The sequence below is a fragment of the Sphaerodactylus townsendi genome, linkage group LG01 (assembly GCF_021028975.2).
Source record: "Sphaerodactylus townsendi isolate TG3544 linkage group LG01, MPM_Stown_v2.3, whole genome shotgun sequence".
NCBI lineage: Eukaryota > Metazoa > Chordata > Lepidosauria > Squamata > Sphaerodactylidae > Sphaerodactylus > Sphaerodactylus townsendi.
In genome coordinates, this window is record NC_059425.1 from 190,688,793 (window position 1) to 190,708,801 (window position 20,009).

The 20,009-nt window shown below is 48.2% G+C and overlaps 1 protein-coding gene across 1 annotated transcript in view; it reads right to left on the minus strand.

The window, feature by feature from the left end:
- Positions 1–7,858: 7,858 nt before the first annotated feature.
- LOC125435696 (protein eva-1 homolog C-like) overlaps positions 7,859–20,009 on the minus strand; it is a 330,938-nt gene continuing 318,787 nt past the window's right edge. The window contains exon 9 of the mRNA XM_048502064.1: positions 7,859–8,042. Within this exon, the coding sequence (XP_048358021.1) occupies positions 7,975–8,042 (68 nt within the window). The 3' untranslated portion in view covers positions 7,859–7,974. The remainder of the gene's footprint in view (positions 8,043–20,009) is intronic.

The following is a 20,009-nucleotide window of genomic DNA, read 5'->3' on the forward strand; positions in this document are numbered from 1 at the left end:
AAAGGATCCCGTGTCCTGGGCAGGAAACATGGCAGGATCAAACCAGATACGGGAGCTGGCTGAAATCATGATGTTTTTGCTTTTTTCCTGTGTCATTGTTGCTGAGAACGGGGTGATCCAGCTTAGCAGATGAATCAGGATTCCCCCCAGTGACATGCAGATGGAGCTGTGTTGCTCTTGGAGTTCTCACCTGAAGGCGCGTTCCCTCCCAGGCTCTGCATCCAACCCCAGACTTCAAAGCTATCTCTTGTCAGTGGCCATCAATCCCCGGCTACCCACTGCCATTTGCACTCTGAAATTGTTTAACTGAACCAAAATGGAGTCATATGAAGCAGCCATTCACTGAATCAGTCTCCTGGTTCATCAGGGTCAGTATTGTCTACTACTTGTCTACTTTCAAGAAGTATATACCACGTACAAAAAGCCAAGGAAGTTTATAAAGAGAACAAAGGGAGAAATTTGGAAGAGCGATTTGTCCGCATGACAGGCAGACCTAAATACAATTCCATGTTATTAAGCTCCTTAAATCCTAGTACCAGATGGAAAATGGTAGATTACTGGTTTATTGGGGTCCCCCTCACAGTCTTTCCTGCAAAAAACTCTATAAACGACATGTGTATTTACTTACGGTGCATGCTTCCCCACGGCCTGCCCTACTGTAAATAACCCCACATACCTATGATTTGAGGAAATTCCATTTCTGGATTCTATTTTGTCACTCATTAAATCAGCCTCAGGGCTTATGCAGCTTACACACACACAAACACACACGGAGTGACACTTCCATTTTCTGTATCTGAGTGGGGTTGCGGGAAGAGAGCACATATGTTTGGAATTACGCACCTAAGCTTTCTGTACTGTGGCCAGCAAAGACCCCAAGCAGAGCCTGATTTAATCCCAAAGTTACTCAGCCAGCCTGAGAGCTCACATCCTCTCACCTTCCACGGGAAAAGAAATATCTTGCATCTCACGGCAGGTCCCAGAGAGGAGTCTACAGTCTTCCCCTGAGCACCCCTGAAGGGAGACTAAGGTGTTTTCCGGATGGACAAAATATCCTGGGGGAAAACTGGGATCATACATACTGGGATGTTTCTATCTTGGTTTCTCCCTCCACGCGGCAACCCGGCAGCGCATTCAGGCTAGGAGGAAGAACTCCAGGTGATTACGCACAGCCCCCGGTTTAGTTTCATTTTCCTCGCCAACGTTGCCATGCATGCGTGAACTGTACAGTTTTTCCAACATTCTGATTGGCTGCAGGCGGCGGGATGGGAAAAATAAACTGCTCCGTCTCCCACAGTGTTTGCATGGGAGCGGGAGTGGTGCAGGTTTTTTTAAAGAACCCCCAATTTCGTCATTTTTTGAAAGGTGCGGGATGTGGGGTGGGCCTGAGTTAGACCTGGAAGCCATGAGGAAGTCATGGCCGAACCAGGATGTTTCATCTCCTTATCTCAGGATATATGGTCTGTGGGGAAAACACCCATGATGGGGTGCCCTGGCCAGAAGCCTGCTCACCAGGAAGTACACCTGGGGTTGCCAACTCCGGCCTGCAAAATTCCTGGAGCAGAGTCTGGGGAGGGAGGAGTTTCATGGCGGGGGGGGGAGCTCAGCATGGCCATGGAATCCACCCTATGAAGCTGCCATTTTCTCCAGAGGAACTGATCTCGGTCATCTGGACATCAGCTGTAATTCCAGTAGAACTTCATCCCCAGCTAGAGATTGGAAACCCTAAATGACCACATCCCCTTATCTAAGAACATAAGAAAGAGCCAGCTGGATCAGACCAGAGTCCATCTAGTCCAGCACTCTGCTACTCGCAGTGGCCCACCAGGTGCCTTTGGGAGCTGTTGCGCTAGCTCAACAGTAAGAACATTCTACAATAGCGGTGGGGAATGACTCAGCTTGGCAGCGAGAGGTAGGCTAGCGAGGGGATCTTTAACAACAACTCTACCAGAAAATGGCTTTGAAACGTTCTACAGGGAATGAAAGGGAACCAAAGTAAAATTAAACGTTTTTATAGGTTTGGTGGAAACATTCATACAGTAAGATGTAAAGAGGCTTACACAGCAGTTCCTAAGAGATATAAGCAGGGGGGAACAATAAATTTGGATGAAAGATTAGGAGGGGAGTAGTGGGAACTTATACATTACCTAGGTTCAGATGAAAGGTTCCTGAAGGAGGCAAGGATTCAGACAGCCAGCATGTGGATCCAAAAGAAGGACGATATATCATGGCTCAAAACTATCTGGACGCAAGGGAGGTTCAGACTAGTAAAAAGAGAGTGCTGAACTTGGGGTGAACTGTACTTTTATATCCATAGCATAGTCTAGGGCGAGAGCAGGGAGATCCCTTCCTCAATTTCTTGGATTTCCATGCTGGAATAGCTGGGTTGAACTGATTAACAGTTTATCTATTGATTTCTAAGCATCGGGACATTAGAACCAATTGTCCATAATTAAATCAGGGGTGGCCTTAATGGCTTGGGCAGAGTTTCTTTTGAGAGTCTCTGCCCAGGTGTGGTATCCAGGTGTGGCTGAGGTGTGGGGTTCAAGGAGAGAACAGTTGTCTCAAAGGAGGTGATAGATTTATAGGAAAGGAAAGGAAATGCAGAGCTGTGGCAGGGTATTTCCTAGATCCTTTGTGCTGCATCTCCTTTGGCAGGGAGTGGTGTTGAAGGACATGTTCATGAGGCTTCCAGATATCCTGCTGACTGGATTAACCCTTTCCGAGGTTTGAGCTTGCTGACAGGTCTTTCTGCTTGCTTGGCCTGTCTTTGGTCTGGACACACTGCTGTAGACACACACACACATGGCTGTTGGCATCTGCCAATACATATTGCATAACAACTGCTTTGAATCTGTTGTCCAATAAAGCGGGGTAAAAAGGGTAGGGCAACAGGGCTCACATGCAGGAGATGAAAGCAACGGCCTTCTGCTGCGGCTGCTGCTCCTGAGCACCTGGTCTGCTAAGGCATTTGCAGTCTCAGATCAAGGAGGATCAAGATTGGTAGCCATAGATCGACTTCTCCATCAATCTGTCCAAGCTCTTTTTAAAGCTATCCAGGTTAGTGGCCATCACCACCTCCTGTGGCAGCACATTCCAAACACCAATCACACGTTGCGTGAAGAAGTGTTTCCTTTTATTAGTCCTAATCTCCCCCCCCCCCCCACCGGGAGATTAAAATGTGTCTGCGCTGGTTCCAAGCTTTTTGATTCCCTGTGTCTAATCTGTGTTCATTGATTCTCTGAGGCCAAGACAAACATGCTTGTCCAATGAGGGTAAGAAGGTAGAGGGTAGAGGGTGGAATGAGGGTTGGGGGTAGAAGGACATACTGGCACATGATGGCATAGATTAAGTTGGATGATGCCCAAGCGGATGAGCCCTAGGTGGTGTGTATCTGGTTCCATAACAGTATTACAAAGGACAAGAAATGAGTGTGATAAAACAGTGAAAATACCAAGAAATTGTCACACTCTGGATGAGCTGTATGCTATGGTATTAGTATTCAATCAATAACACTCGTTATAATATGAGATATTTCATCAACCTCTGTATATAATCTTAACACATATATTTCATTATTACAATACAACTCTTGACAATAATAGTAACTCAAAACATGAATGCTCATTCATATATAGAATGTAAATCCAAAAAGTCCTCTTATTTTGTGCCAAAGATAGTTCAAATAAAGTCTTCTTAGAAATAAATCTCAGTATGTTTTTTATACATTGATAACCTGGAAAATATTCCTTCTTCTCCTGACAAAAATTGCAGAGATCCACGGAGTTCACTTCACTCTCTCTCTCCTATTGAGCTGTACCAGTGGGATTTCCGACCGTCAAAATGTATTCAATGTCCAAAACGCATCAAGCGTATATTACGTTTTCAAAACATCTTCTTCAGTAGTAATTCATTTTAATCATACTTTTTCTGCCAAATGTAATTATATATATAAAAAGCAAACAGTGACTTTGTTAGTCACTCCCTAACGCCAAAACGGCTGGATGGATCACCCCCAAATTTTCACATGACATTCCTCCCTGTTGCGGGCAGGTAATCGGACCTTCAAATCGCCGAAAGTCCATACCTGAGCCAGGTAAAATGTCTTTTTCCTGGCGCACCAGGCCATGAGGCTGGCTGTGTTTAACTGTCACCCTTAGAATGTTCGTGCAGCCTGTCTGTCTGTGGCCTGAGGGCTTGGTATGAGGGCTTACAATGTTCGTGCAGATGGGCAGAGATGAGCAGTGAAAACATTAAATAGGTAACACTGTTAGGTAATACAAGTGGAAGTGAAACACATACACACTTTGCCGTGTGAGACACCAGCTGGGGTTCCCCCCCCATCACAGCAGGTAACTTTCACTCTCTGTGCCTCACCCACTGCTACCACATAACACACATACTTTCATACACATCCAGCTCATCCTCACACACCTCACTCTGTTCTCCCTCACATCCAACCACCACTTACCCACTTCCTCACCCATATTCGCCACAGCTCTCTTTTACTACAAGCGAGCTGTAGTTTGCCTTTTTCTTCTAAGAAAATCCACGGGGTTGGGGCGAACCAACACTACCAGCTCCGTTTCTTTTGCACATGGCCGGGCCCCGCTAGTCTATATATATAAAAAGCAAACAGTGACTTTGTTAGTCACTCCCTAACGCCAAAACGGCTGGACGGATCGCCCCCAAATTTTCACATGATGTTCCTCCCTGTTGCGGGCAGGTAATGGGACCTTCAAATCGCTGAAAGTCCATACCTGAGCCAGGTAAAACATCTTTTTCCTGGCGCACCAGGCCATGAAGCTGCCTCTGTTTAACTGTCACCCTTAGAATGTTCGTGCAGCCTGTCTGCCTGTGGCCTGAGGGCTTAGAATGTTCGTGCAGATGGGCAGAGAGGAGCAGTGAAAACAGTAAATAGGTAATACTGTTAGGTAATACGAGTGGAAGTGAAACACATACACACTTTGCCGTGTGAGATGTCAGGTGGGGTTCCCCCCCTCACACGCAGATCACTTTCACTCTCTGTGCCTCACCCACTGCTACCACACAATACACATCCAGCTCATCCTCACACACCTCACTCTGCCCTTCCTCATATCCAACCACCACTTGCCCACTTCCTCACCCATATTCGCCACTGCTCTCTTTTACTACAAGCGAGCTGGAGTTTGCCTTTTTCTTCTAAGAAAATCCGCGGGGTGGGGGCGAATCAACACTACTGACTCTGCTTCTTTTCCACATGGCCCTTTAAGAACCCAGGGAGCTGGCCTCAATCTGAGTGCCTCACCACCCTGCCTCTGCTGTCTGACTGGGATAGCCTCCTTACCCCAGTTCTGCCTTACCCAAGCCAAGACTGTGCATGTCAACCAGCCTCATGGTCAGCGGAATTCGCACTCTGGACAGTTCCGTTGTGGAATGGAAAGGGTTAGCTTATACTAAAAAAACAAGACACCACCATATAACAATGTGAATTGAAAAGGGAAAGAGGGATTGCATTTGACCACCCCAAAAGGCTATGCTGCGGATCATTGGACCTGCATGGACATCTGTGTGGGTTGTGGACTGTGATGAGAAGGACAATTGCCACAGCAACACGTGGCCGGGCTCCGCTAGTAATGATATATATGTGTTAAGATTATATATGGAGGTTGATGAAATATCTCATATTATAATGAGTGTTATTGATTGAATATTAATACCATAACATACAGCTCAGCCAGAGTGAGACTATTCCTTGGTATTGTCACTCCATAACAATATTACCTGAGTATATATGAGGACAAAGTTGGCAGGTTCCTGGGTTTGGGTCATAGAATTATAGAGTTGTAAGAGACCACCAGATCCATCCAGTTCAACCCCCTGCCAGGCAGGAACACACGATCAAAGCACTCCTGACAGATGGCCAGCCAGTCTCTCTTTAAAAACCTCCAGACTCCACCACACTCCGAGGTAGTGCATTCCTCTGTCAAAACAGCCCTTACTGTCAGGAAGTTTTTCCTGATGTTTAGGTGGAATCTCTTTTCTTTCAACTTGAACCCATTCCTCCTGGTCCTAGCCTCTGGAGCAGCAGAAAACCAGCTTGCTCCCTTCAAATATTTAAACAGGGCTTTCATGTCACCTCCTAACCTTCTCTTCACCAAACTAAATTTCCCCAGTTCCCTAAGTCTCTCCTTGTAGGGCATGGATTCCAGACTTTTTATTATTTTGGTTGCCCTCCTCTGGGCCCGTTCCAGCTTGTCAATATCCTTCTTGGATTGCAGTGCCCAGTGTCATTGATTGGTGATCCATGGCTGTTGATAAAAAGCTGTTTTAAATTGGGGCCCTGCCACCCAATGTCCACAGAGGAGAAACATAACATTCCAGGAGAGTCTGTAGGCCAATGATGGTAAGTTGAAGTGGCTCAAGTTGCAAGCTATAGAGAACAATTAGTGGTGTTCGGTTGTTGGTTTCCTTGGATCTATCTTGCAGCAGGCTGGCTCTGGATACCAAGTTTGGATTTGCTGACCTGCTCTTGTACATTACCAGGTACATATTGTAATCCCCTCCCCAAAAAAGGTGTTTTTTTTGTAAATCCTCCAGGAAACAGTCCCTGTCTACAGGATCAGAAAACCACAAATGCAATACATTGCTTAAATGTAGAAGAGTTGAGTTTACATCCCCCTTTCTCTCCTGTAGGAGACTCAAGGGGGCTTACAATCTCCTTTCCCTTCCCCCCTCACAACAAACACCCTGTGAGGTAGGTGGAGCTGAGAGAGCTCAGAAGAACTGTGACTAGCCCAAAGTCACCCAGTTGGCATGTGTTGGTGTGCACAGGCTAATCTGAATTCCCCAGATAAGCCTCCACAGCTGAAGGGGCAGAGCGGGGAATCAAATCCAGTTCCTCCAGATTAGAGCACACCTGCTCTTAACCACTACACCACTGCTGCTCCTAGGCTATGGATTGCGTTAGATGTTCTGAATGGTAGCTGGAAACATGCAGATATGGTGGCAGTCGGTGGATACAAGGTAGTGCTCATGGGTCCCTTGCATAGTTTCCCAACCAGTCCACTTGCTGTGTGGGTTGGTCCATGGTAGGGTTGGTAAGTACCCTAGAAATTCGGCAAAATTTGGATTTGGATTTATTTGGGCATAAAATTATCTGTATGCCTGAATAAAATAAATAACATATTCATATAAACCCGAAAATTCGGGTAAATCCGAAAAATTCAGGAACGTTTGAATTTTTTTGTATTTTTTTGTGTTTTTTCATGTTTTGGCCTGCAGGTGACACATGTTTAAAGCTAGCAGCACTAAAATGTCTGGATATGATCAGGAGACTGTCCTGACGATACCATCCAAGTTTGGTAAAGTTTGGTTCCGGGGGGACAACGTTATGGACCTCCAAAGAGGGTGCCCCATCCCCTATTGCAGTGGTGATGAATCTATGGCACAGTGTCAGGTCCCCAATGATGGAAACAAAGTCTTGTTAGAACAATCCTTCATTCAGCATCTTGAGAACAGCGTGGAAAAGCCAGAACTGCCTTTTCCACATGCAAACTGTCAGTAATATCAGTGAGGGTTCACGCCCCCCGAGAACTAAAAGCATGAGAACCAAACGTAGAAATATGCAGACAGTGAGATAAAAACACAAGTCAGTTGGAGTCAGCCTTGCTCCACACCTGCTGGAGAAAAGAAGCAGAAAACACTACATAATATTCAGCTAAACGCCCATCCCCCAAGCCCAAAGCTGCAAGTGGCCCCAGCACCCCATAGGCATTCTGACATCTTGCTTCCCCTAGGCCCCTCCTCCCGGTTTGCTTGGACAGGAACGTTGAAAGTCCTGAATGAGCTTTGGAACTCTGATGTGAATAGCATCCACCCATTCATTATGCCCAGGTAACCAGCCTTCCCAAGAAACCAAATACTGCAAGCGGTTATGATAGATGCGAGAGCCATGTATGGCAGAAATTTCATAGTGCTGCTCTCCATTAATTAGGGTTGGTGGTGTTGAAGTAGACTCTGGATGCCACGAATCCGGGAGCGGTGCCTTCTTGAGCAAACTGCAATGGAAAACAGGGTGGATTTTATTCAATGCCTTTGGCAAATCCAGTTCAGCAGTCACACCATTGATTATTTTCATAATCCTATACGGCCCAATGTATCTCAGTCCTAACATAGTGGGCTTGTGAATATCACAAAGATTCTTTGTAGACAGATGAACCATGTCTCCGACCGCCAGAGGGAGTTCATGCCTATGTTTGTCTGCCTGCCGCTTATAGACAATTTGTGACTTTTGCAATGCTTGCTGAATAGCAGGCCACCCTTCAGACAAACAATGGATCCATTTCTTCAATTCTGGGAGAACAGCCTTCCCTTGCGGCAAGAATGGAATGGGCTTAGCGGAATATCCCGAAACTACCTCAAAAGGCGTCTTGCCAGTGCTACTATGAACCACGTTATTGTAGGCATATTCTGCAAATGGCAATAAGTCAACCCAATTGTCCTGTTGGTAGTTGACATAACATCTCAAATATTGCTTCAAAGTTTGATTAGATCTCTCAGATTCCCCATCAGATTGAGGATGATAAGGAGAGGAAAGAGCCTGTTCAATATCCAAAAGGATTTCCAAAACTTAGAAATAAATTGACTGCCTCTGTCGGACACTATTTTGTCCGGGGCAGAATGCAGGCGATAAATATGCTGTATAAGCATCTTAGTCAGTTGCTGAGCCATGGGATGCACAAGGAATGTAATGCGCCTATTTTGAAAACAAGTCCACAACAACCCAGATCACAGTCTTTCCATTGCGGGACGTTAGGTCAGTGATAAAATCCATAGAAATCACATTCCACAGACCATCAGGAGGGGGCAACGGCTACAATAAACCATGTGGTTTCCCTGGAACCCTCTTGACCATGGCACACACTGGGCATCCGTGAATATACTTTTCAATATCTTGGTACATGGACCGCCACCAGAATTGCCGACGAATAAAATGCAGGGTTTTCACAAAGCCAAAATGACCAGCTGCCTTAGAATCATGGCTCAGAAAGATGACCTCAGTGCGAAGGGAGGGTGGAACATACAATAGATCACCCTTACACCAGAGTCCATCTCTCAAAAGCAAGGAGTCACCGCCCTCCTCCATGGGGACTGACTTTGCTCCCGCCCCTAAAAATGCAGCAAGTAAAGGGGAGGGAGGCTGAGGGGCGGGCATGTTCTATTTCCTTGTGCATACTCATCCAAAAAATTCTCCAGCCCTGAATTGAATTGGACTGTTGGTGATAAGGAAACAGCTGCCATTAAGCAAGCACTGGTCACCTGGCAACATTGGTTGAAGGGGGCAGCCCATCCTTTCCAAGTTTGGTCAGATCACAAAAATCTGTCTGCGCTCTCTATTCCAGGAAAAATGTCTGCTAAACAACTTTGTTGAGCTGATTTTTTTCTCCCATTTTCATTTTATGGTCCATTTTTTCCCAGGCAAAACCAACCATTTGGCAGACACCTTATCCCACCTACCGTCTGGGGCAGAAACCTCTTTGTGCGCCTTGCCATGCACTGTTTTAACCCCATTGCAATTGGGCCTCGCAGTCACCCATGCTCAAATGCGCGCACAGCCCTCTCCTCCCACAGTTCTGCCCCCAGCATCCACCCCACCCAATTCTCTTCCTGATTTTGCCTCGCCCTTTCTGGAGGAACTCCTTCGGATGAGGAGGAGCCCGGTCTCTGTAGAGGAGGGGGGACCATTCCTTCAACTCCGGGATAGGTTATGGCGGAAGGGGGATTGTCTGTATGTTCCCCCCAAACTCCATAAATCTGTTGTTTTTGCTGGCCATGATGCTAAATCGGCTGGGCATTTTGGTTTTCTTAAAACTCTGCATTTGTTGCACCGTCAATTTTGGTGGCAGACCATGAACAAAGACCATGAACAAAGACATTTGAGACGTATGTTCGAAGCTGTTCTGTTTGTGCTGAGGCTAAATTGTCACCGGGCAAGCCGCATGGGCTTTTGCATCCCATACCCCCAGCGGATCGACCCTGGCAGGTCATTTCCATGGACTTTATTACAGATCTCCCTGAGAGTCAGGGTAACACGGTACTGTGGGTGATTGTTGATCTGTTCTGTAAACAAGCTCATTTCATTCCATGCTCCACCATCCCTTCAGCTCCAAGACTGGCCAAATTGTTTATTCAGCACATCTATAGGTTGCACTCTACTCCAGCCAAAATAATCTCAGACAGAGGCCCTCAATTCTTTTCTAAGTTCTGGAAAGCATTTCTGGCCCTACTGGGGGTGGAGCCAACCTTATCATGTAAGGAATTCCATAGAAGCAGAAATAAAAGGCTTTTTTGGTGTAAAAGACCGTTTATTCAGACATCCTAGAAAGCTCACGTACACGACGTGGCAGGAATAAAATCTCCCGCCAGAAGCACAGGTTATAACTCTGTCCATCCCATCCCCCCCCCGATTCCCAGCAGGAACGGAGTTCTCCATCTCTACTCGCAGAGATAAGGTCTCCGGGCCGCAGATGCCTGGCCCATCAGCCCGGGTTGTGGAATGCCAGTCAAAGGAGCCAGGCTGTAATGCTGACCCGCTCATCAACACCATTGAATCCTTTACACTCTGCCTCCCTTAAAAAAGACTTCTCCCCCCCAGGTTTGTGTGGAAAGGTGCGATGGAAAGCAAGAAATGAGAGGCGGGGCGTCCAATATTTTCGGAATAAACCCATTGATTATACTCCAGAGGAATAATTCCCACCCAAGAGACTAAATATTGCAAGCTGTTTGCGATTAAAGCGAGAGTCCAGGGATGAAGCGTCAATTTCCGTAATGTCTTGTGGCCATCAATTATAGTCAGTGCAGGGGTCTCTCCGGCTGGTACGTGCCAGGCATCGTCGAGGAAGCGGGAGCCTCCTTTGGAGCAAACTGGAATGGAAGACAGGATGGATATTACTTAGAGAATTAGGCAAGTCCAATCGGGCAGTGACATCATTAATCACTTCCTTTAGTAATCTGGAATAGGTCCCACGAATCTTTCTTTGCCCAGTTTTGAAAATTTATGCACGTCTTCTGAGATTTTTTGGTAGACAAATACACTGACCAGGCTTCACACGCGATAAGGGAAATCCGAGCCGATTGCTTATCCGCCTTGAAGTTTTTGGGAGTCTTTAGCCTGCTGTAGAGGCAGTCCTGGACCATTTTTCCACCCCTCGCTGCCCAGAGATGAGAGAATCCACTGCTGAAACTCCGAGGATTCAATGCTTCCTTGCATGGTAGTTGCGACAACGGAGGAAAGCGGGACCGACCAGACAACAATTTCGGCAAGGGGGGTTTTTTGTACTGCTAATGAACCGCATTATTATAGGCGTAGCGCTTCTGCAAACAGGATTAACTCGCACCAATTGTCTTGGTGGTAGTTGGTGTAACTCCAACGTGGAAATACTGCTCCAGGGTTCTGTTCGTTCTCTCTGACTCACCGTCACTTTGAAGGCGTGGTAAGGGGCAGCAATCGCCGGGGCGCCCCCAACCAAAACTCTGTGAAAAGCTTTCCCCGAGAACTTTGATATGAATTGGGGCCTCTTGGTCGGAGACCACCTTAACTTGGGCGGAGTGTAGACGATAAATATGCTGAATGAACAGACGCTGGCCATTGCTTAGGAGGCCGGAGGGGATGGAAGCTAATGCATGGGATAGAACATGAGCTTTGTTTAGAAAAATAAGTCCACCACCACCCACAAAACCCAGGTTGCCCTCTGACTTCTCTGGCAAATCCAGTAATAAAAATCCATTATGGTGGAGATGACTTCCCAGGGCTGGAGGCCACCGGGAGAGGCTTCTTAACAGACCATGGGGTTTTCCCCGAACTGGTCTTGGCTTCCGCGACAAACATCAGAGCAACCTTTAATATATATGTCTCGATGTCCTTACAGCATCGCGCGCCACCAAAATTGGACGGGCGGGCCAAATGCAGAGTTTTTAGGGAAGCCAAAATGTCCAGCCGAAGCGGGCATCATGAGCCAGACCTCGAGAACCTGGCTACGGAGAGGGGAGGCACGTACTCAACAACTCCCCGCCGCCAAGCACGCCTATTCTCCAGGAAGCGCAATTGGGAGTCACCTTCCTCCCGGCTGGTGGCTCAGCGCCAGCCCCGCCTCCTCGAAGTTCCTTCGTGAGGGAAAGGAGAGACCAGGCTGGGAATGGGTAGAGAAGGAGGAGAGTGGGACGCCTGAGATCGGGTGACAGCCAGCCCCAATTGGGAGGGGAGAACAGTGCGCCCGGAATACATCCCGGTGGCGGCAGCTCCACCCTCTCCCGGTAGGCCGGTAGAGCGCATCAGCCAGTTTATTGGTTTTTCCGGGAAAAAATGGACAGTGAAAGAGAAGCGAGAAAAGAAATCGCCCATTACGGAGTTGTTTTTCTTGGACGGACATCTTGAGGGGTGGAGAGGGCGTGCCAAGTTCTTGTGATCCGACTCAAACTCTGAAAGGGGTGTTTAGGCCCTCCAGCCAGTGGCGCTTTCAAGTGGAAAGTGCTACTTTGATAGCCGCGAAGTCTCTTTATCCCCCCTACAGTCCAGTTGGAGCTTCAGCACCGGAGAATTTCTTTTGATAAATAAGCACACGACACCAGCCTATCATCTTTATTATCTCTGCAATACAGGGCTGCCCTAAGCGCTTTGTCCCGAGGCATCCACGTGAACCACAAACGGAAGATCTGGGTCAGGGTAAGTTTCAGGATAGGTTCGCAGTAGTAAAAGCTGATTTTTAAAAGCTGAAAGGCTGGTTCTGAAGGCATTCTTTAGACCAGGAAAGGGGGGGGCCCCGGGCTTGGCAGCCACCTGTGGATCTTTACTTACCCACTTTTGAAGTCGCGTAGAGAGGTCTGTGAGTGGGAGAGAGTCAGTTCAGCTTAATTGGGGTATAAAGTCCCACGATACAGAAATTAGCAAACCCTAGGAAAGATTGGAGTTCCTTTCGATTGGTAGGGGCAGGCCATTGGAGGACCTAAGGGTCAATCTTAGCAGGATCCATTTTTAGCCCCTCGGAAGAGATCCGGTAACCCAAATAGTCGATAGAGGTTTGGTGGAAACAGCATTTAGAAAGTTTGGCAAAGAGGGAAGTTGTTGAGCAAGCGCTTCAATACTTCCTAACCAATGCTTCACATGCTCTTCCATGGTTTTGTGAATAAATTAAAAGCGCCATCTAAGTACACCACTACTCCCCTTTGTATAATAAATCATGGAGAACTTTCAGTTGATAAGGGCCATAAAAGCCCGGGGGCCCCACTTAAATCTCCGAATGGCATTATTAAGTATTCATAACTGTCCAAATTTTGTGTTAAATGCAGTCAAATGTTCATAGCCTTCCTCGCAATTCCTGGACCCTGTAGTAAGCTTCTCTCAGAGTCCAACTTAGTAAAAAATGCGCCCCTTGCCCAATGCATCTAAAAGGTCCTTGATTAATGGCAAAGGGTATTTATTGGACAGGGAAACCGCGATTGAGTCCTCGGTAATCCGCGTAAGCAGAGCCTTAAAGACCCATCCTTTTTTTAAACAAACAATAATACAGGAGCAGCATGTGTGTGTTTGGTGAAGCCCGCCGATATGAACCCGCCTGAAAATGCGAGGTTCTTGTGTCTAAGAAGGCACGAAGTTCCTTCTCCCTCATTGGGACTCATGCGGTAGATTCTACCTTTGGGCAGTTGCTCCTGGCTGTAATAATGATTTTGCAGTCGAGTGTCTCTATGGGGTGGCAATTGATCGCGATTCTTGCTCCTGAAATACTCTGGCTAAAATCTTGCGTAAGCCGGTGGAATGCCGGTAGAATCGGGAGCAATTTTCAGGAGCGTGCATCGCTGGATGAAGCCAAGGGGGGGTATGTCAGGAGAAGGTGAGTTTTCCCCCAATTCATGTATGTTCTACTCCGCAGGAGGATGGGCTTCCAGAGTGAATTCCCTAAGATCCTTTCTTTCCAAATGAATTTTTGGTTCATGCAACAACAACCATGGCATGCTCCAGAACTATGGAGGTTTGGCCACTGAAATCGGCGCCAGAATAAAACTAATTTTCTCCCAATGGTCAGCTTAGCCGTGGAGGAGAACCGGCTTAGCGTTTTGAACTGGGCCGGTCCTTCGACCCTTCCGAGGTAGGGACTACCGTCCATTTGGGTGAACGGTATGGAAGCTTAGCCAGGGGACTCCTGGTCTAGACCTAGTTCCTCCTCGCCACCCTGGGGCCGCATTGATAACAATGGGAGCACCCAGAATCTACAAGGAGCTGAGGCTATAATAACTTAGGTATGCTTAGCGGGGTTGGCCAGAAACGCTTGAATCAGTAATGGGAGCGCTGCCTCAATTCACTCACCGCATGGGTTGGAGTCGAACTCCATATCCATGGGGGCTGAAGAAGAGGCGAAACAGCTGCTTCCCCTCCTCACTCTGGGTCGCTTCTAGCCGGTAACTGCTACTTTGAGACGAAGCCCGCTGGGGGCGTAGCCCGGATTTGCGCTGTGGCTTGGGCAGATGGGTCTTGTGCGCGGCCGAGACGCAGTTGGCTTCGTGTTTTTTCGGGCAGTTGGCGCTAGATGACCCGGGTCCCTCCGCGAGTAAGCAGACCACAATCCCAGACGGCGACGGGCGCTTTGAGGTGAAGTCTCGGTAGAGGCTGCTGGAGCTTGGCTTGGGAGTACGCGAGCGTTGAGGTCAGAAGCGGCGTGGTTTTAGGGCGCATGCCCCCCCGGCATGAGCCCAGTATTCCAAACGAGGACGCCACCTGGGGATCCCAAAGTCGATCCAATCAGCAATAGTGCGGGGGATCCGGAATTAGAAACACCGCTTTCACGCAGTTTGCCGCTGCAACAGCATCCGAGAAGTATCTTCCACGATTTCATGCGCTCAAGGCCACTCAGGAGGGAGCTCCGAGCAGCCGCCGCATACAGCAATTCACGCAGGAGCAAATTCTGCAAACGAAATGGTTGCCTTGCTGAATAGATTTGATGGTGCTGGATGGCTTCATTTTCAGCACCCGGATCTTTAGGAAGCGAGCCCTTAAGGCTTGGAGGAACTTGCCGGCACCGATGCGAGTATCCTCATCTTGCAGATTCAAAAGAGTCACAAACCAGTCGGCTGCCGCTTCCATCTAAGAGCCAGAACCGATGTCCCGTATTTTTTTCCGGCGTTCAGACCCGGGTATATATGGAAATCGTCGCAGTCCTCCAGCCAGGCATCGAAGTTGTAGGATGAAGTAGGGAAGTTTGGAAGGCGGTCCCATCAAAACGGGCAGGTAATTAGAGGGTCTGTAGTATCCCTCTCTCCACGGCCCTTGGCGCCCGCTGGGGCGGCGGCTGCGCAAGAGGTTGAGGCAGCGGCGCATAGGGGGGCCGGAGATGTCGGTGGAGGTGGGGGTACCAACGCCGGGTGCCGCTGGTGTTCTGGTGGGAGCCGGTCCTTGGAAGGTGGCAGATCTTGCGCGAGTAGCAGGACTCCAGCAGCGTCAGCCCCTCCTGGCGTTGGCTGTACCAGTGACAGCTGTAGGACTCCAACTGGGGCATACTTGTTCTGCTGCTTCTTCAGTTCCCCTCTCCAAAGCGGCTAAATCTCTCTCCTTGCGAGTCAAGGAGCATCCTGGTGCGCATGCAAAGCTGCTTTCTCTCGTTCCAGTTTGGCCAATTCGTCGTCGCTTGAACAGCTGCAGTTAGTTCACTTTGCGTACGCATTTAGCGCCTGAAGCGACTTTGGCGTTGACGCTGTAAGTCCAGTTTGGAGTGTTCCAGGACTTTATCATGGACTGATAGGTTCTGCACATATTGCCGTTGCAGCGCGTCTTTGGCATGGTCCAATTCGAGTTGGATTTCTTTGCGCTGCTGTTCCCGGTCTCTTTACGGAGTTTTCACGCTCTTGCTGCAGCTGCTCGTTCCTCTTCCCCATAGCTGGGATGTTCATCGGGCCCCAGGCTTCTTGGGCATCTCGCACTTGATGCCCACTTCCTCATCCCAGCTCTCTTTTGATGGGAGGGGGAATAGATCCGGATGGGAATACGCAGAAACTTTCTTCGGATTCCTCTTCATCAGAACGTAGAGGACGCCATCGTGCCCACCGGTGGCTCAGCAGGGAGGCACCTCAGATTTGCAGCTGCTAATCCGGGATCTGGGGTGTCCCGATCCCGGAAGCTGGTACGGATACCCTCCCAATCCCCGATATAGTCCCGGTTTCCAACGGGTGGTCTTCGGACGGGCCCCAGTGCTATGCGCGCGGTGGACTTCTTGGGAGCATCACCAAAATCACGAGTCCAGGAATCGTTCAATTGACTCCTAAAGTGTTTACCCGCGATGAAAGGTGGGTCAGACCCGTACTCCTCCGCGACAGGTTGCATCTGAGGTTAAGTAATCCATACGGAAACGGGCAGATATCCGATCCACAGGCGACGATCCATAGACAGCGCCTCCCAAAGCATCGACCTCATGTAAAGTCCCCATGATCGTTACTCCTCAGTCCCTCGGATCCCAACGGAGTAAGGGAAGACTCCTCGTGTCGGTTTACAATGGAGGACGGAAGTAGCTACCAGGCCGGAGACCAAGTTTCCCTCCCGCCCGGTTCCCTCCAAATCCAGAAGGGAAAGCTTCCGGAGCCCTCTTTGGGGGCTACCGCACCTTCCACAGGAATATTCAACCTCTCCATGCCGAGACACCAGAGGTCCACTGCACTAGGAATATAGATGAACTATGTTTCCTGCCACAATGTAAGGAATTCCATAGAAGCAGAAATAAAAGGCTTTTTTGGTGTAAAAGACCGTTTATTCAGACATCCTAGAAAGCTCACGTACACGACGTGGCAGGAATAAAATCTCCCGCCAGAAGCACAGGTTATAACTCTGTCCATCCCATCCCCCCTCCCAGATTCCCATGGGAACGGAGTTCTCATCTCTCTCGCAGAGATAAGGTCTCCGCCGCAGATGCTGGCCCATCGCCCGGGTTGTGGAATGCAGTCAAGGCCAGGCGGCTGACCCGCTCATCAACACCATTGAATCCTTTACACTTATCATGTGCAATCTGATGGGCAATCTGAACGTACAAACCAAACATTGGAACAATACCTCGGTTGCTATACTAACTATCATCAAAACAACTGAGCGGAGTTGCTTCCGTTTGCGGAATATGTAATGCGGTGCATAGTAGTACGAATAAAACCCCATTCAAGGTGGTCTTTGGTCCTTCAGCCCAGCCGTTCCCCTTTCTGGGGTTAGAATTGGTCCAGCCTCCCGAATTGGACACTTGGATCCGATCCATCGTGGATGAATGGGATCCTACCCAGTCTGCCTTACAAAAAGCGCAAGTGTCAGGGTGCTGTTAGTGTGTGCACTGTTCTTGAGTCTTTCCTGCCTGTCAGCCCTGGTTGTCTTCCTAGGTTGGGGAATTTTGGTTCCACATTATCTCAGCTTGCCTTTGTGAAACTATGCTTTGTTTAAGTTGTTTGATTTCTTGTGGCGAGAAGGAGGTTTGATACTGTGTTAAAACTATTATCGCAGTTCTGAGTCTCTCAGAACTCACATCACCTGTATTCGACTATGACTGCCAGTACAATAAAGAACTGAGAACAGTTACTTTTGCCTGGACTTTACTAGTTCGTTACAGCAAGATGCTCAAAAGACTCAGGCGGATAAGCATCGCCAGCCTTTTCTGCTTTGGGTGGATGATTGGGTGTATCTCTCTACTAAGAATCTGCGTAATGTTCATAAGTACTCTAAGCTTGGCCAGAAATTTATTGGTCCTTTTAAAATAGTACAGGTGATCAATGATGTGACTGCTACATTGGACTTGCCAAGATCTCTTAGTGAAATCCATCCTGTTTTTCATTCCAGCTTGCTCAAGTGGGCTCCAGATTTCGATGCCTGGCACGGCCCCCCAGAACGTCCTCCTCTGGTTCTGATTGATGGAGAGAAGCATTACAAAATTGACGGTATCCTCGATTCCCACTTGCATCGCAAACGCCTGCAATATCTGGTTTCCTGGGTGGGCTTTCCCACTGGCCATGATCAGTGGGTCTATGCTACACATGTCCATGCCCCCATTCTGGTCACAGCATTTCATAAAGCGTTTCCTGACAAATCAGGGGGGAGCAGTTCTTAGGGGAGGCGGAATGTCAGGATTTTGTGTGTGTTTGTGTAACGTCCTTGGTTTTTCCCACCTGCCTGCCTTGGTGGCCTGCCCAGTCTTGGAGACTCAGACTTTGCTGATATCTCTTTGGGAAACTTTGCCTGTGTGAATCTTTGCTTTGTTTTCTTTACAGTGGCGAGAAAGAGGGGTTGATACTGTTATAAATTGTTGCCTGAGTTCTGGACCCCTTGTTTTCAGATCTGACTGCCAGTACAATAAAGAACTGTAATGAGTTACTTTTGACTGGACTTTCTCAAGTTCGTTACACCACCCCAACACGGCATGACAGCCAATCAGGAGATACCCGCCAAGCCAATCGTGTGGTAGTGGGGGTTGTTATATTTCTTGAATCCAAGATAGGCTTAGATGTCTTAACTGGAAGCTTGCTGCGGTGGGGAGGTTAAAAAGGTGTAGTTTATTTTCAAACTTGGTTTTTTCTAGACTGAATTTCCCAGTGGGGATTCGGCCCAAATCAGACTCTGTAACTTGATGGTTCAGAAGCCTTTACACATGGGTAAAAGGAGAAAAGCTGATTCTACCAGAACCTTCAAACAACCCCACTATATCAAACCCCGTTCCTCCTCCCCCCTACCTAGCCCGTAATATTATCCAAAAACTACAGAAGGCTTGAAGAGCAGGAATGCAAGATGAACCAAGGTCAGAAGACTGAGGGGACAGTAAAGCAGGAGGTGATTTCTCAGTATCCACCCTGTACCCCAACACTGGGATGGCCTGAGTACTGGGGGGTGGGACCTGTGTGAATATGCTGTGTGAATATGCTGTGTATTCTTCTGCTGTTTCCTGACTGTTCATCTCTCCTCTGCTCAGCTAGTGAAGGCCAAGTAGTTTGGTCTGTGGTGCAGCTGTGTGACTGTATGGTGGGCAGGGGAATTGGGCTTGTCAGTTACTTTTAAATAGATACGTTCTGGCTGGGGGCAGCCAGAAGTGTCTTTGTACTCTGTACTGTTCTGAACTATTCTGACCTGCAATAAAGGAACTATTGTTCATCAACAACTATTTTAATTGACTAGTTTTGGGATGTTCTGATACTTCACAGGCCAGCCATTGCAAAATCGGGGGATGGTCACTGGCATTGCATTAATCTTCCTGCACAAAACCAGATGTGAAGGCTGTCAGAATCCCAAAAACTGAAACAAACTCATGGAAAAGAACAGTAGTTTATTGAGTATTGAGGATCTTCTCTGGTCATGCCAGAACTGAGGTTTGCCCGTGCAAAACCCAGTAGTTAAAGTAGCTTGCACACACACACCCCACCTGGGAAAGCACGCCCAAAAGGAACTGTGAAAGAGATAACAGTAGAGATGGCCAGACACTGACCTTGAGCAGCACCTGGTACAGTATAACATCACTCAGAAGACAGTTGAAAGTCAGTTAGAAATGCAATTAACCCATCCCAGCAAAATCCCCATAATAACAGGCCTCCTGACAGAAGGCGTTATGTTTGGTGGTGCTGTAGGATTTGTGCTGAACCCCTTGAGTGTCACCCTGTTGAACTGAAAGTTTTGAACTGGAGGTGACATCACTTATTGGTGCGATGCTACCACGACTATCCCCCCCTCTCCAGAATCTCTCGGCAAGTTGCCCACCGCAGATGCCAAACCTATCCATATGGGAGCCATGGGGAGTTGCCAGAGTTGGTCTGACCACCAGCAGGAGACGGGGACAGCCATGGCCAATGGCATGCTGTCACTTCCATGGAAAACCTGGAAATGACTTTATACATGTCTAGGAATTGACAGGAAACACAGTGGCCCATTATGCATGGAGAGCTTTCCACGATGCTCTTCCCTCCACAGTGGGGGGGGGGGGCAGCAGCGTCTTCTTGAATTTTTCATTTACACACGAGGAGATGCCTCA